General features: G+C 40.5%; 1 protein-coding gene across 6 annotated transcripts in view; it reads left to right on the forward strand.

Annotated features, from left to right (window-relative positions):
- The first annotated feature begins 905 nt into the window (after nucleotides 1–905).
- Nucleotides 906–15,340, forward strand: part of cnot3b (CCR4-NOT transcription complex, subunit 3b) — a 28,922-nt gene continuing 14,487 nt past the window's right edge. Inside the window, exons 1-9 of one of the 6 annotated variants that reach the window (XM_027143960.2) lie at nucleotides 907–1,071; nucleotides 4,123–4,180; nucleotides 4,800–4,874; nucleotides 6,665–6,725; nucleotides 7,728–7,795; nucleotides 9,033–9,107; nucleotides 10,464–10,553; nucleotides 12,903–13,031; nucleotides 13,170–13,265. In XM_027143960.2, the coding sequence (XP_026999761.1) occupies nucleotides 6,701–6,725; nucleotides 7,728–7,795; nucleotides 9,033–9,107; nucleotides 10,464–10,553; nucleotides 12,903–13,031; nucleotides 13,170–13,265 (483 nt within the window). In that variant the 5' untranslated portion in view covers nucleotides 907–1,071; nucleotides 4,123–4,180; nucleotides 4,800–4,874; nucleotides 6,665–6,700. Of the gene's footprint in view, nucleotides 1,072–1,164; nucleotides 1,325–4,122; nucleotides 4,181–4,799; nucleotides 4,875–6,664; nucleotides 6,726–7,727; nucleotides 7,796–9,032; nucleotides 9,108–10,463; nucleotides 10,554–12,902; nucleotides 13,032–13,169; nucleotides 13,266–15,340 lie in introns of those variants that run through there. The other 5 variants (XM_027143961.2, XM_027143963.2, XM_027143959.2 and 2 more) reach the window with 5 other exon arrangements.

The following is a 15,340-nucleotide window of genomic DNA, read 5'->3' on the forward strand; positions in this document are numbered from 1 at the left end:
CCATAGGAGGGGAAGTTGATGTGATGTTTTTGTGTTGTAGCTCATCAACCTTGAGTTTTGATGTGTGTAGGTGTGGTGATGCTTTCTTGCTTGTAAAGAGTATTATTTGAGTTAATATACTCCTGAACAAAATCTTAAGACCGGGGGAAACATGGGTGGAAATGCGTTTTTAATAAGAGAGGTCAGAGGAAAATAACCAGATTGGTTTGAGCTGCTTACTTATATTGGACGGTTGATACTGTTGGATCGTAACCAGGTTGTAAGTACTGCTTCAAGATGCTAAAAGAAGAAATAGGAGCAAGAGACAATAAGTAGAGAGTAGTGTGAATGCGAAATGTGAAAACTTGTAATCTTAAGAGTCTTGAACTCTCAGGTGATCGGCAGTTTCTGAAATACTCAACATCCAACATGGGCCCAACATCCATAACACAGAGACCACACTATGTTTTTATCCTAATGTTTGATTAGAACATTAACTGCAGCTCTTGACTTATAGCTACTTCAATTTATAAAATGTACTACTGGCTGATTAGACAACTGCATGGATATCCATCCGTGTTGGACTATTGACCCGGAAGGTTATGGGTTCGAATCCCACTGACACTGCTGGGCCCCTGATCGAGGCCCTTATCCATTAATTGCTCAGTTGTGTAAATTGAAATAAGTCACTCTGGATAAGGGAGTCTACTAAATGACAGAAATGTAAATATAAGCTATCATTCACAGTGGTAGTTAAAACTAACCATTTTAAGTCACCTTTAACCCCGCAAAGTGATCCACCCATCGAGCGAATCACACGGCTTTTGCATCTAGATGAGCATGCGATCGCGTCCAATCAACGGCGACCACCGAGCAGCGACATCCAATAGGAACGAAGGAGGCGCGGACACTTACTAGCAACGCCTCAACGGAGGAGGTGTTCCTGGCGGCCATCTTGGATGCGCGGAGTGATTGTTTGGCGAATAGAAGTAATAGGAAATAAAAAATAAAGACCGAAAAAAGTTGGGAAATCGGTCACGGAACACAAGGTGAAAGAAAGAGCTAAGGGAAGGTGAAACTAAGGAAAATCAGGTAAAACGGATCTTGTCCAGAATAAGCAGTGTTTCATTTACATGCTTGTTTTTTCTTCTTTTTTTTTCCTTTCCAATTTGTACCTGAGCCCAAAAGCTTGAGCTGGTCGTGTGTACACACAGGAACCTGACACAACCTTCAGTAAGCAGTCCAAATCGCTACATAGCAGGGTTCCGGGTGAAAACTAAACAATATTTACACTCGGATAAGTTGTAGGTCTGGTGCTAGAGGACAGAAATGTGGAGAAACACGAGTAAGTACAAGTGCAGTGAGTGTTAGAGATTGTGGTGTTGTGTTAAAGGTTCACTTTAAATCCAGCCGGCTGGGACTTTATCCTGAACTTCCTCATGTCCTGGTGCTGGTTTCTTTTAGTTTGAGGTGCACACAAAGGTGAAGAGTGGCTAGGATTGTGGGGAGATGTGTTAACATGCAGTACTCACACGTACATACATACTCTCTCTCTCTCTCTCTCTCTCTCTCTCTCTCTCTCTCTCTCACACACACACACACACATTCTATATCTCTCTCTCACACACATTCTATATCTCTCTCTCACACACACTCTATCACACTCACTCTCTCTCTCTCTCTCACACACACACACACACACACACACACACACACACACACACACACTCTCTCTCACACACACACTCTCTCTCTCTCTCACACACACACACACACACACACACTCTCTCTCTCTCTCTCACACACACACACACACTCTCTCTCTCTCTCTCACACTTTCTTTCTTTCTTTCTTTCTTTCTTTCTTTCTTTCTTTATGACATTGCAGGACAAACATCTTGGAATAGTTTTGTGTTGTAAGAGGTGTGTAGTGTCCTGTGTGCTGATTTGTGGGGGTCCAAACTTTCTTTTAGAGGCGGCTTCGTCACGATACTCATCGTGTGTGTGTGTTTTTACCGTAGTATCTCTGTGTATGACTTTACAGGTGCAGTCTTTTTCTTCCTAACTTCAGTGAGGTCAAGCACGAAGATTTAAACATCAGCTTCAGTGCTGCGGCTGTATGACACGGCCGTGCTGAGCTGCAGCAGAGTCGCGTCTCAGACGGCTACCGATCTACAAGATGATGATGACCGTGGCATTAGAGAGTACCAGACAGGCTAAATGACTAAAGCGCCGCTGCATCACTCTTGTTAAGCATAGATAAAAGCAGCTTTATCACTAGATAGGCGATAGTCAGGTTGGATTTGTGCTGTAACGATCGTTTAACAGAAAGCATTCAGTTATTTTGCTTGAGAAATTAGAATCATTTAAAAAATATGCACTACTTGCATTGGACGATTTCTCAGCCTGGTTTTGCTGTCGTGATAATAACCGCATGACGAGCTGTCCTGGATGCGGCGATATGCAAGGTGTAATAAACATAATTTCTCACCCTGACACGTCCCCTACGCTCGAAGTTTGCTCTGTTAGAACAACGAAAGCTCATAACCAGGTACAGTACTGTGCAAAAGTTTTAGGCAGGTGTGAAAAAATGCTGTAAACAAAGAATGCTTTCAAAAATGGAAGTGTTAAACATTTATTTTCATAAATGAACAAAAGAGAAATGTAAATCAAATCAATATTTGGTGTGACCACCCTTTGCCTTAAAAACAGCAGCAATTCTTCTAGGTACACTTGCACACAGTTTCTGAAGGAACTCGGCTGGTAGGTTGTTCCAAACATCTTGGAGAACTAACAACAGATCTTCTGATGATGTAGGCTTTCTCACATCCTTCTGTCTCTGCATGTAATCCCAGACACACTGGATGATGTTGAGATCAGGGCTCTGTGGGGGCCGTGCCATCACTTCATGCTGGTTTGAAGGTAGTAACACCAAATATTGATTTGATTTAGATTTTTCTTTTGTTTGCTCACTTTGCATTTTGTAAATTGATAGAAATAAACACTATTTCTGGAAGCATTCTTTATTTACAGCATTTTTTCACACCTGCCTAAAACTTTTGTACAGTACTGTAGTTTTAACAGTTACAGAGAGAGAGAGCAGCTAGCGGCTCTGTTCTGTTGTAGCATCACTGCCGACACAGGAAAGAGATAACAAGCTAGCCAGAAGTGTTTCAACTTGGATGTTGATGATTGTCTTTATTTCCCAAACAGTCATTAGTTTGGTCAGTGTTCAAGAAGTACCGTGTCTGAACGTGAACTGGTCTTAAGCCAATACTGTGTTAGCTCATCAGTGGCTGTACGTCGTTCACAGCCACGCCGATTTAACATCGACCTTAAACAAGTTTTTCGCTTCCTTTTGTGCATTAACCATTCTTTTGTGTCCTTGTGGCAAAAACCAAAAACCAGTATTAGAAAATTTTGCTTTGTTTTGTCATAGTGTGATCACTGATTCTAAAAACCACCAAGAAGAAGGAGACTGACGAGACCGTCGCTCCTACAACAGAGGCTGAACGGAAGACAGTTGTGAACCGATCCCGTTTTCTGAAAGATTGACGACGTAAACAGAACATGGTTAGAGTTCGGCTTCATCACGGAATCAGTCATAAAATCAAGCCGTAAGGTTATTGCACCCGTCTCAGTCAGTACAAAAAGGATGTCACTTCAAACCCACTTCACACAAACCATGCAGTAATCCTTTAGTATTAACTATGATGGAGTCTGGCTGTATGCTCAGATTGCATAAAATCCCTCAGTATAAAGACAGACTGGCATCTCTTAATTGTTCGTAGTGCATGAATCGGTGATTGTGCCCTGTGATGGTTTGGCAATCCTGTCCAGAAGATTCCAGGCTCCTTGTGACACCGTGTAGGACAAGCACTACAAAAGATGGATGGATGGATAGATGATGCTATGTGAAAGGTGCTTTTAAGTTGTAATTGAGACAGGCTGATTTTATTTATTAATTTTTTTTTTTACAGCATGTCTCTCTGAGGAGATCCTCACTTGAGCGCTTTGCATCTACTAATGTAACGATCATCTGTGATATTATTCAGTGTTGTCAGAGCCTGTGTGCAGACCAACCAGAAGTTCACACTAGAAACCTGACAAGTCACTTATTTTGCTTGTGGTTTGTTTCTTGTAGCAGTACAGTGACCGGTGCCGTGGGCTTCACCGTTCCCTTTATACACCTCTAATGAGAGGTAAGAGAGAGTAACAGGGATCATATGCAACTCAGAGGCCGCTATCTTTTTAAACATTCTGTAAACAAACGTCGAGATTGGGGTCACCAGACCTGCTTCCGGTAGATTTGAGAAAAATCTCTGGTGAAATGTCGCTGAAATCACGGCTTCGTTTCGGACCCACAACCACACACCACTTTTCTATACCAGCAGAAGCTGTTTTTACTCGTCATTAGACGACGGTTTATATTATTTATAGAGTTGTTTTTCTCACCACTGTAACAAAACTTGTGAATCACAGACTCCTGCATGTTCCCACTGCTCGCTTTAGCAGGAGCAGTTAGAAAAAAGTTTCCCGTGTTCACCTTACTGCTAGGCAGCACCATTACTGCTACAATTGTGTTGAGTATTGAACATCTGCTTAAAAACCTTGGACATTGGCTGTGGTTCTACGTTTTTTGTGCATCAGACTGTGGGAACTAATTGCAGGTGAAAATGTAAGAAAGTTGTGAGTGGGGAACACAGTAGACCTTGTGGAAGGAATCATTTGTGGAATCATATGCGGAATCATATGCAGAATCATTTGCGGAATCATATGCAGATTTGTTGCGTTATGTCATATCTAATTTTACATTTACAGATTTGAGAGAATCACAAATGCCACATTTTGCTGGAATCCGACGACGGCTGTCGTGTTAGCTAGCACGAGTGCAAGGTAAGCTAAATGCCACCTGTTGGATGCCATCGGTTGCTCTATGCATTGCAGTGCTGTCGCTATAGTTAGCTGAATGTTGAATTGTTTTTCCAAAGCCAGCTGGAGAGTGTTCACTGATTGGCTGTTGATCTTAGCGGCTGGGTGTTGCCATAAATTACAAAATCCTGCTGGTTTGTTATTAATTACAGTATCGAGGATATTTAAAATAACCATATTGTTCACGTTAGAGGAAATCGTCACTGGGAAACTGTTGAATTAATTGACTGTCTTCCTCTTAACAATTCCACAGTGTACGTCTTCTAAAACGTTTCACCAGGAAAAATTTTGTTGATGCTGTAGAAAAGAATCAAAGGAAAGACTGGTTTTGCTCTCTTTAAACTTACCATGAAACCAACCATTGATGCTGACATGGCATTAAAAGAGCAATAAATAATTGGGTGAATGCTCGGGCTGTTGTGCTACAATGTTTGTTGTTATACCTCTGTGGTACCTCCATGGATCTTTAACAGAAAAGTGATTCAATGTGGAAATGGGATTCGATCAGAAACCTAGACCAGCTCTGTTCATGCCATGTGTGAAGATGGCAGTGAATGATCTAACTTTTCAGTCTGTCCGAGTGAGATCTGTTGTTAGCTTAAAAGGTCACGAGCTTCAGAACGCTGCGAGCCGACTGGCCGTCAGCTCTCCTGCAGACGCACACGTAGCTGAAGTTTGCAGAGTCAACAAAGTTTCAAACGCTGTGATGGCACTAGATGATCCATCTGTGTACCATTGTGTAACGTTCCCTTTATGTTCCATCGTTCGGATGGTTTAGGATAACTTTTGCTACCTTGCAGGAGGTTCTGGTACATGAAAATCTGTACACGGATCTTAGAAGTTGTGTGTTAATGTTTGTGCAGAATAAACAAGACTAAACCTGATCCTCTAAAGTGCTTTCTCTTCATGGCTCGTTTGCATGCACTGACGCCCACAAATGTGTTTATACCAAATACGGAGTAGTAATATTTTATACAAATAAACACACTTTCTTTTATTTAATTTTATTTCTTTTGGCTGGCTTTCACCATATAGAAAGTCCGGTTTAAACTGCTTTAACACAGAGATCAAACTGTGCTACAATTAACTCCGGTGTGGACCAGATCAAACTCTCGGGGTCTTGGTTAAATGGAGTAAATGCTGCAAATGGAAATGCACTCATAAGCTCTTTATTCAGATCAAACGGAGCGACGAGTGAGCGCACTTTTCAGCCGAGGCTCTGTCTGTCTGTGTGGATTATTTTCCTTGTCCAGGTGACAAAGCACATACAGTGCTCTGTGATCCTGTCCTGTAACTATCCTGATTAATGTACTTGCTCTTCTGTATTTACTCTGCTGCGGTCGGAGGGAATGCCGTGATATCGCAGCCCAAACCATCACCAATCCATCCGCATTTCGGGTGCTGAAAATTCCCTAACGAGGTTTGAGTTTTGTCCCCGTATGCAGAGAGCTACATAAGACCTGTGCCGAATTATAATATGTGGATCAGTGACCACCTCTGGTCCTCTAACAGGTCCTCCAAAACATCCCACTTGTCCACACATAACTTAATGAATACTAAACCCATCTGAATGCTTTGCTCAGTTGCAGCACTAGGTCTGGGCACATCCGTGTATCGAGGACAATAAAAAGCTTTTTGTTCTAAAACTCCTTCCTCCTTTTTTTTAACCTTAAAAGGAGCCGAGAAGAGACAAACCTTCTCTCCTCAGGTGTTTTAGTTAATGACTCTTGACCATGCGTTTTGTTTATTCACAGCAAAAGAAGGCATGAAGAAAACATCTTAGTCAAGTCATGGCTGATAAAAGAAAACTACAAGGTGAGGGGGAAATGTTTCCATCATCATCATCATCGTCGTCATCAATACCACCACACACGCTGGGAACCCTGGACAGGAAAACCTGTATATTTATCTGCATTTAAACAACTCTCTGAAGCAGTATGTAGTGCAGAGACAAAGGGGGAGACAGAGACAGGGAGAGAGAGATGGAGGCGGACAGACAGACACTGAGAGAGAGGGAGAGAGACGGACAGACAGACACTGAGAGAGAGGGAGAGAGACGGACAGACAGACACAGAGAGAGAGAAGGAGAGAGGGGGGGAGAGACAGACGTACAGAGAGCGGGGAGAGACGGACAGACAGAGAGGGGGAGGAAGAGAGGGACAGACAGAGAGGGGGAGGGAGACTGACGGGAGGGTGAGAGACGGACAGACAGATAGAGAGAAAGAGACAGACAGACAGATGGGGAGAGGCAGAGAGAAGGACAGACAGCGAGAGAGAGGGAGACACAGAGAGAGACATTGTGTACACTTTTCCTCTATACTCTTCACATGAGTTCCCCAGTGACATTTAGTCTGAAATCTTTCTTAAAGGCTTTTATTCTCTTCATCCTGGGGGACATGTGTGTGACCCCTTACCTTATAGAACTGCTTCTAACTGATCAGATGTGGGACTTCATCCATGTTTCTGGGGTTTGTTGACTGAAGGTCATCTTCAGGTCACCTGCAGTTTCACTGTCCTGACCTTCTGCAAAAACAACATTAAATCAGTAAACATAAGCTTCCTGATACAATTGGGAATGTAGTGTTGGAGCTGTAATGAATCCTACCGCTGTTTTGTTTGTTTGTTTTTGTGGTGTTAATGATTAGACATGAATATGATATGAATTTGTCATTTCATGAGTAATTATTGGACCTTTTGTTGTTATCGAGTTCACAAACTAGTGACTTTTTTTTTTGGGAGCACTAATACTTTTTTGGGATTCTAATGTCTGATCACACGGTCCGAGCCCCTGACTCCCTCTTTCTGTTTTTGTTGCAGGCGAAATTGATCGATGTCTAAAGAAAGTGGCCGAAGGAGTAGAACAGTTTGAAGACATTTGGCAGAAGGTGAGTGTGAGCAGAATCCTGTGCAGACTGCAGACTCTCATGTTTAAACATACAATCATATGATCCATTAAAGGTGGGGTCTCCGTTGTTTGAAAGCCAATGTTGACATTTGAATTACCAAAATAAACACGCCCCCAACCCCTGTATTGATAGCTCCGCCCACACATACATACGTAACCCAGGCAACTAATGGAAAGAAATGTGTCTTTATCATAGCTGAACGGAAGAACATCACAATTGCAGATAAACAAACGAGCAAAAATGACACACAAGCATAATCATTCAGAGGACGGCATATATTAGTTCTGTGAAACAAAGCAAAAGCAACGTTACTCACCTATCGAGAAGGAAAAAAGCAACCTCGGCGTCTTAAGTAAAGTTGGCCGCATATTCACAGATTGGAGGTTACCGAGTCAATAACTCCTGAGCTAAACGCTGTTACTACACAAAGAACACCTCTTTTCTATCGTAGTAATGTAGAGAGGCAGCCACAACCCAATTTTCCTCAAAATCAGCTTTCCTCCGTGGTGGACAAAATACACAAATCTCTATGTGCGCACAGCTGAGAGACAGATTCCAAGGGACTGCGAATACTAAAAAAAACAGTCAATAGCTTCACTGTAATACACTGTACTGTCACCAAATTCAGCTCATACATCACTGATGTCATGATAGTTCTACTACAACACTTATTTGGGGGAAATGTCTTTTTACTTTTGAGGGAATTATTTTCATGTTAAAAAAATGAACTTAAGTAAAGTCCCTCGGCGTCTCATCGCAGGCCTTCCCGCGCCTTCAGTTCTCTCCAGCGCTGGAAAGCTGATCCACGGGTCCTACTTCTTGCCTTATCATAAGCCTTTCTTCGCTTTCTTTGTTTTTATCCTCCATTTCAATGTTAAAACCGTTTTCTGCTAATGTCACACATGCACACTGAACACTCTCTTCGCACATACTGTATTGACAAGAACCGCCCCTTTCTGCTCATTGGCTACACGTTTGTTTTGATTTTGTTTGGCGGCCCAACGCAGTTTTCTGAAACATTTGTCAAACAACGGAGATACTACCTTTAAAGTGTTTAACAACTTGCCCAATCTGTCTTTTATACACTTCTGCCTTTAAGTGTTTACTCTTCAGTAAGCATGTGTGTGTCTGTGTATGTGTCTGTGTGCGCGCATGTGTGTCTTCCTGTGTGTGTGTGTGCGCATGTGCGTGTGTATGTGTGTTTTTCTCTCTCCAGCTTCACAATGCAGCCAACGCTAACCAAAAAGAGAAATATGAGGCTGACCTCAAGAAAGAGATAAAAAAATTACAGGTGACACATTACACCCATTTGGTCTTTCTTGCTTTTCTTTTCTTTTGTTTTTCTTTACTTCTTTTCTTTTTTCATCTTTTTTCTTTACTTTGCTTTTCTTCTCTTCTCTTTTTTCTTCTCTTTTCTTTTCTGTCAGTAAACTAAAAGTTACAAAACATTTTTGCTTTCTTCCATTCGAGCTGTTTACTTTCCAGACGATCGTGTTGCATCTGTATTCACAAGAATCACTATAAAGCATTTAAATTCTCAGATACTTCGTTCACCTTACCCTGCAGCCGCTTCATTATGCAGTTTTCTAATCAGCCAATCACGTGGCAGCAGCTCAGTACGTAATAACACACATTCGGGTCAAGCGCTTCGGTTAAAGTTCACATCTAACATCAGAATGAAGAACAAGTGTGACGTTTGTTCTGACCTGCTTGTGTGAGTGTCTGGTTTTTAAACTGCTGATATCCTGATCGTTTCACACACAACAGTCGTTTCCCACACATAAAGCTCTTTATTTAATTTCGCCTCCTATACAGTGCGGTAGATTAATTCAGCTCTTATCCAGTGGTTGGGGATCCACTTCTCTCGTTCATGGTGATGGTGGTCAAGCTTCATGTAGACACGGAGTGTGTAGGTTGGAGTGAAGAACTCGTGTCCTGCACTGAACCCTGACTCTGACTCAACACCACTGAACACCTTTGTGATGAACTGGAACACAGACTGAACCCCAGACCTCCTCACTCTTACATCATCAGTGTCTGATCTCACTGATGCTCTTGTAGCTGAATGAACACAAATCCACACAGACACACAACAACATCTAGTGGAAAGACTTCATAAGAGAGAAGAGTGGAGTTTTTTTTTAACAGTTAAGAAGAATATTAGAGTTCTTTTATTATTGTCTGTCTTATAAAGAACATATGTGTAATGAACATTAAACATGTTGCTATGCCACGCAATTCCACTGAGGTGTTGCGTAGATAAAAAATGAATCCTGCTATGGCTGCAGAAAGGAAGCAAAACCAAAAGTACAGAAGATGCTTGTGTATTAACAAAACTGCTGAACAATCGGAGCAAATACTAACATGCTGAATTTACGGTGTAATGTTAAAGAAACGTCGAGTTAATGCTTGTAACCATACATTCATCCATCTTTTGTGCTTTGGTGAACTGCTAAGTTTTTTTGCTAGGGCAGATACATATACAGTACGTTTGTCCCCCTGTGTGAGGTCATCTGTGACACGGCCTCACAGGGCAAGTCTCTGCACGCTGGACTCAAGCGTACAAGCCGACTCTCGGTTTCTCCTTATAGTCCTCACCGTCTTTCATTCTCACTCGGTTTGTCCTTCTTTCCCCTCTCTCTTCCAGCGCCTCCGAGACCAGATTAAGACGTGGGTGGCCTCAAACGAGATCAAAGACAAAAGGCAGCTAGTGGACAACCGCAAACTAATAGAGACAGTGAGTGACCGTGTGTGTGTGAGTGTGTGAGAGAGAGAGAATTGGTGACTGGTTATGATTAAACTGTATTTGACATATGGACAGTGGTGGACTTTTGCATAAACGAGATGTATCGTCTTCCAATTGTTATGCACATGCAGTTTTTAAAATTTTTCTTAAATACAAGTACATTTTTAAAAAACAATGAAACTAAAGTGTGGGCGTCGGTACGGTACAAGACAAAACTGCTGCTGAGGTCAGCAGCTTTTTGTAATATTTTGAAAAGAACTCAAAAATATGCCGTTCCAAATGATTATATTAATCAGAAACAGAAATCAGATTATTTCATGCATGAACAGGTGTTTTTTTTCCAAATACACATGCAATTAAAATCGAAAAACATTTACACATCAAGTTACACCTTACTATACACCTTACTAGCTCTTCTTTGATAGAGCTGCTGTTTTGAGGTTTCTGCCGATCCTTATAAATCTACCTTTTAAGGTTGAGGTCAGAGGATGATGGTGGCCACACTGTGATATTGCCTATAAGGAGGCCTATATTGACATTGCCTATATTGATATAAGGAGTCGATGGGTTTATTGGATTAAAATCATCTTATTCTGATTATAATTTTTCTTTTTGTACAGTGCAGGATTGAAGTGGAAATAGAATTGAAATTCTAAAGTAAATTACATTTTAAAAACATTAGTCCGAGAAGTTGGGTATATAAACAGTGTGTGAGAGGCATTTTAATACATTTAACTTTACTTTAAAATTAGACTTAAGATCATGGTCATTTTTGATGCCATCAAGGACCTTAAAGGGACCTGCCATCTCACTTTGGTGCAGTGGGGTTCATCGGTTAAGGCTCTGGGTTGTTGATCGGAGGACTGGGGTTCAAGCCATAGCACTGCCAAGCTGTCACTGTTGGGCCTTTTACTTGAACTGTTCCAAGGGTGACGTGTCATGTCTGACTTTCTGCTCAGACCCCAACCTCCAAAGATATGTGAAGAAAGAATTCTGCTGTAATGTATATGTGGCGATAAAAAAACTTCTATTCATTTGTTCCTTTTACTTCCCATGTTTCCTGCCTAAAACATTACTCTTTATGAAACATTTATAATCTTTATAAATCTAAATAGTTGCCCTTTTTTATACTAATATTTTGCCTAAAGATCCTTTAAATCCTGCACGTTGTGAGGTTGGACCTCTGTGGGCTAGATTGAGATCTGGGGGATATGGAGGCCAAGTCAAAGCCCTGAACTCCTCATGCAGTTTATAGAATAGAAGTCTTTATTTTACAGTGAAAAGCAGTGAGGGTTTGGGGCCTTGATCAAGTGCCCAACAGTGGCAGCTTGGCAGTGCTGCTGCTTGAACCCAGATCCTTCAGTCAACAACCCTGATCCTACCCAGTCCTCTAACCATCACAGTTCAGCTCTTCAGTTGCTCAGATACCCCCCCCCCCCAACATGGAGAACTGACTGTTTACTTGCTGCCTAAAACATCCCACCCCTTGCCAGGTTGTAATTGTAACCTGATAATCAATTATATTCACATCATCTCTTGGTCCTTTGTTATTTCTGATCAGTTTGTCAACTTTTTTAGAGGGAAATAGTGCTGCTTTTATTTTCTGTTCATGCTGGGAGTTAACGTTACTTATTGAACATGTGGGACAAAAGACCTCCTAAGTTCTAGTGTAGGACATCCAAGGCAGGGGGGGTGTTTTTTTTTTCTTTCTTTCTTTCTTTTTTCTTCAGGAAATTGAGTTACAACCTTTAGCCTAATGTGGCATTAAAGTCCCCGCTACATTCTGTTTTTCTAGCTCAAGGTGCTAGATTTGGTTTTCCAGAAGACATTTTTTCACTCATTCTTTTAAACAGACACATTGAAGGATAAGTATTGAGTGTATGTACATAGTTAACGCATTTCTGTTCTTCATCAGTGTGCATGAGGTCAGTTGTCTTGTGAAATCAGAGTTGCAGAATCTCAGATTTGTGACTAGTACGGAACAGGGTCGAGCGCATTCATTGAATTATTTCTATCCCTTTCTGACTGAACTCTAATTTAGAACCACATGACGTGGAAATAGAGTTGAAGTTCTAAAGTAAATAAAAATAACATTTAAAAACATTAGTCAGGAAGTCAGGTAGATAAACAGTGTGCGAGAGGCTTCTTAATACATTTAGATCGAACAGTGATTCACAGAGCCTGCTGAAGAACCTGCTTTACTTTTAATTAGACTTAAGTTGATGGAGTTCAGCAATAAAGCGTTGTGTGTAAGGCTCAGTCAACATTTTTTAAATAAGCAAATATTTGCCTCGGATTTGTTAATTTAGAAATTGTTTATTTCTTTATTTTTTTCCTCAGCAAATGGAGCGCTTTAAGATTGTGGAGCGAGAAACAAAAACGAAAGCGTACTCCAAAGAGGGACTCGGTCTTGCTCAGAAAGTTGATCCTGCACAAAAAGAGAAAGAGGAGGTTGGACAGTGGCTCACGGTAAGAGCGAGGGTTCAGTATGCCCAAACCCCACCTGCTCATGTTTTCTATTCATGTCATTAACCCAAACACCGAACGCATCACAGTGCATCAGACTCCTATTAATCCACAAACTTCTGCTCTGCTCCTGTCCCACAGTCGACGATATACATGTTAAACATGAAAGTGGACCAGTTTGAAAGTGAGGTGGAGTCACTCTCAGTTCAGACACGGAAGAAGAAAGGAGACAAAGAGGTCTGTTCTTGTGTTCATCCATTTGTTTTTTGGTTTGAATGCATTTGCTGAGTATAATTATTTGCATATACTGTAGGGCTGTGCAATATGGACAAAATAATCATATTGCGATTTTCTGAATGAATATTGCGATTTTGGCAAGTGTTTTTACTTTTTCAAACATGCTTTTTCTAAATGTGTTCAGTGCACAAGAAGTGCATAACAAAACATTTCACAATGAAATAACATAGTATTAATAGTTTAATAAACAAAACTGTAGTTAAATTGTCTTTAAAACAGACAACATAAAATAAATTAAGATTAACTAAAGTAAATTCCAGTCATAATAAATATACTTCAAAACAGTTTTCCAGTGCACACATTTCACAATGAAATAACATACTGTACAGTAGTACTAACTGCAAGATAAACAAAACTGTAATAAATTGTCTTAAAAACAGACATGAAATAAATCAAGATTGATTAACCTCATATAACCTTAATATAGTGGACCGTTAAACTCATGTACGGCTCCATCGTTCTGCTGGACCACATATCTGTGGTCGTGGCGTAGTATTTCACCTGCTTGAGCTCGTATTCAACGCCTGCCTTACATTTCTCATACATTTCGGGAAGAGCAAATTGTGTGAAATGAGTGCGAGATGGCAGCTGGTATCTTTTGTCGAGTGTTTGTATTAGTCTTCGGAAGCCGTCTTTACTAACGATGTGCGCAGGCATCATATCTTTGCATATATGATATGTGAACGCGTCGGTAATTTCTTTGTGCCGTTTTGATCCTATCTCATAAGGCATGGTGCTTGCAAATGCTTGAACAATGGATACTTGTTCAATCTGTTCGGACTGGCTTTGATGTCTGCTTTTGTTTGTTTTGATATACTTTGTCAACATGCATTGATCATGCAGTTTTTTATGGCGCTGTTTTAAGTGTTGGAACAGATTTGTAGTATTGCTCCATTTCATTGGAATAATCATTTCACAAGTCTTGCAAATTACCTTGCTCTGTGACACATCCTCTCTCCTGAATCCAAAATGCGCCTGACTGACGTTGAATTTCTCTTTGGAACCAAATCATTTTTATTTTGACTTGCATCCATATTTTATGTTCTTTCCTCCCGCTCGCCTATTCGGTTCTTCCGCCTAGCTTCCTCGTGCGCTGCGTGAGCTCTGATTGGTTAACATATTTCTCCCGCTCAGCTTAGCTGTAATTTGTACGGTGCGCTATGTGAGCTCTGATTGGTTAACATCTTAATAGATAAAATCGCAGCCTTATGCGGTTTAGAAATTGCATGTTCTTAAATCGTGACTTTTTTTGTGATTGCAATTAATTGCAAAGCCCTAATATACTGCATTTATTTTCTTTTTGCGTAATTTCTAACTGATGTCTAAGAATTGAGGTCTTACACAAACATGCTTTTCAGTCCTACACTAGTGACAGAACACGCAAATGTCTAGCTTTAGAGACCACGGCCCATATTCATGAAATGTCTTGGTGTAAAGAGTTTCTCCTAGTGACACAATTCTAAGAAAATTAGTAGTGAGAAGGACCGTTAAGATGATTTAGAGTTTCTTTATCAGAGGAGAAAATGACAGAAAAGTGAAGAGGGAGAAGAAATGTGTTGTAAACAATATTTAATAAGACAATACAGATTCGATCGTGTAGGGATTATATTTGAGTTAACATATTTACATGATGTTTACAGTTACATTACATTTATTACATTTATAACTAGGGTTGCAAAGGGGCAGAAAGTTTACGGTAAATTTCTGGAAACTTTCCACGGGAACTTAATCTGGGTAATTTTGGGAATATTCAAAATTGGAAACTTTATGGGAATTTATGGAAATTTACAGGGATTTATGGGAATTATTTAGAAATATAGGGAAAACTATATAAACTATATCATATACAAACATAAATAAACATTTTGTTTGGTCGTAAGCAGACATGCATGCAAGGTGATACAAATTTAAAAAATGACATCTTGCCTGATTTAATTGTAAGTAGAGCTTTAACTGATTCTTTCATTGAGTAACACAAAAGCATAATAAACATTATTATGCTTGTAATAAACATA

This window comes from Tachysurus fulvidraco, chromosome 7 (assembly GCF_022655615.1).
Source record: "Tachysurus fulvidraco isolate hzauxx_2018 chromosome 7, HZAU_PFXX_2.0, whole genome shotgun sequence".
NCBI lineage: Eukaryota > Metazoa > Chordata > Actinopteri > Siluriformes > Bagridae > Tachysurus > Tachysurus fulvidraco.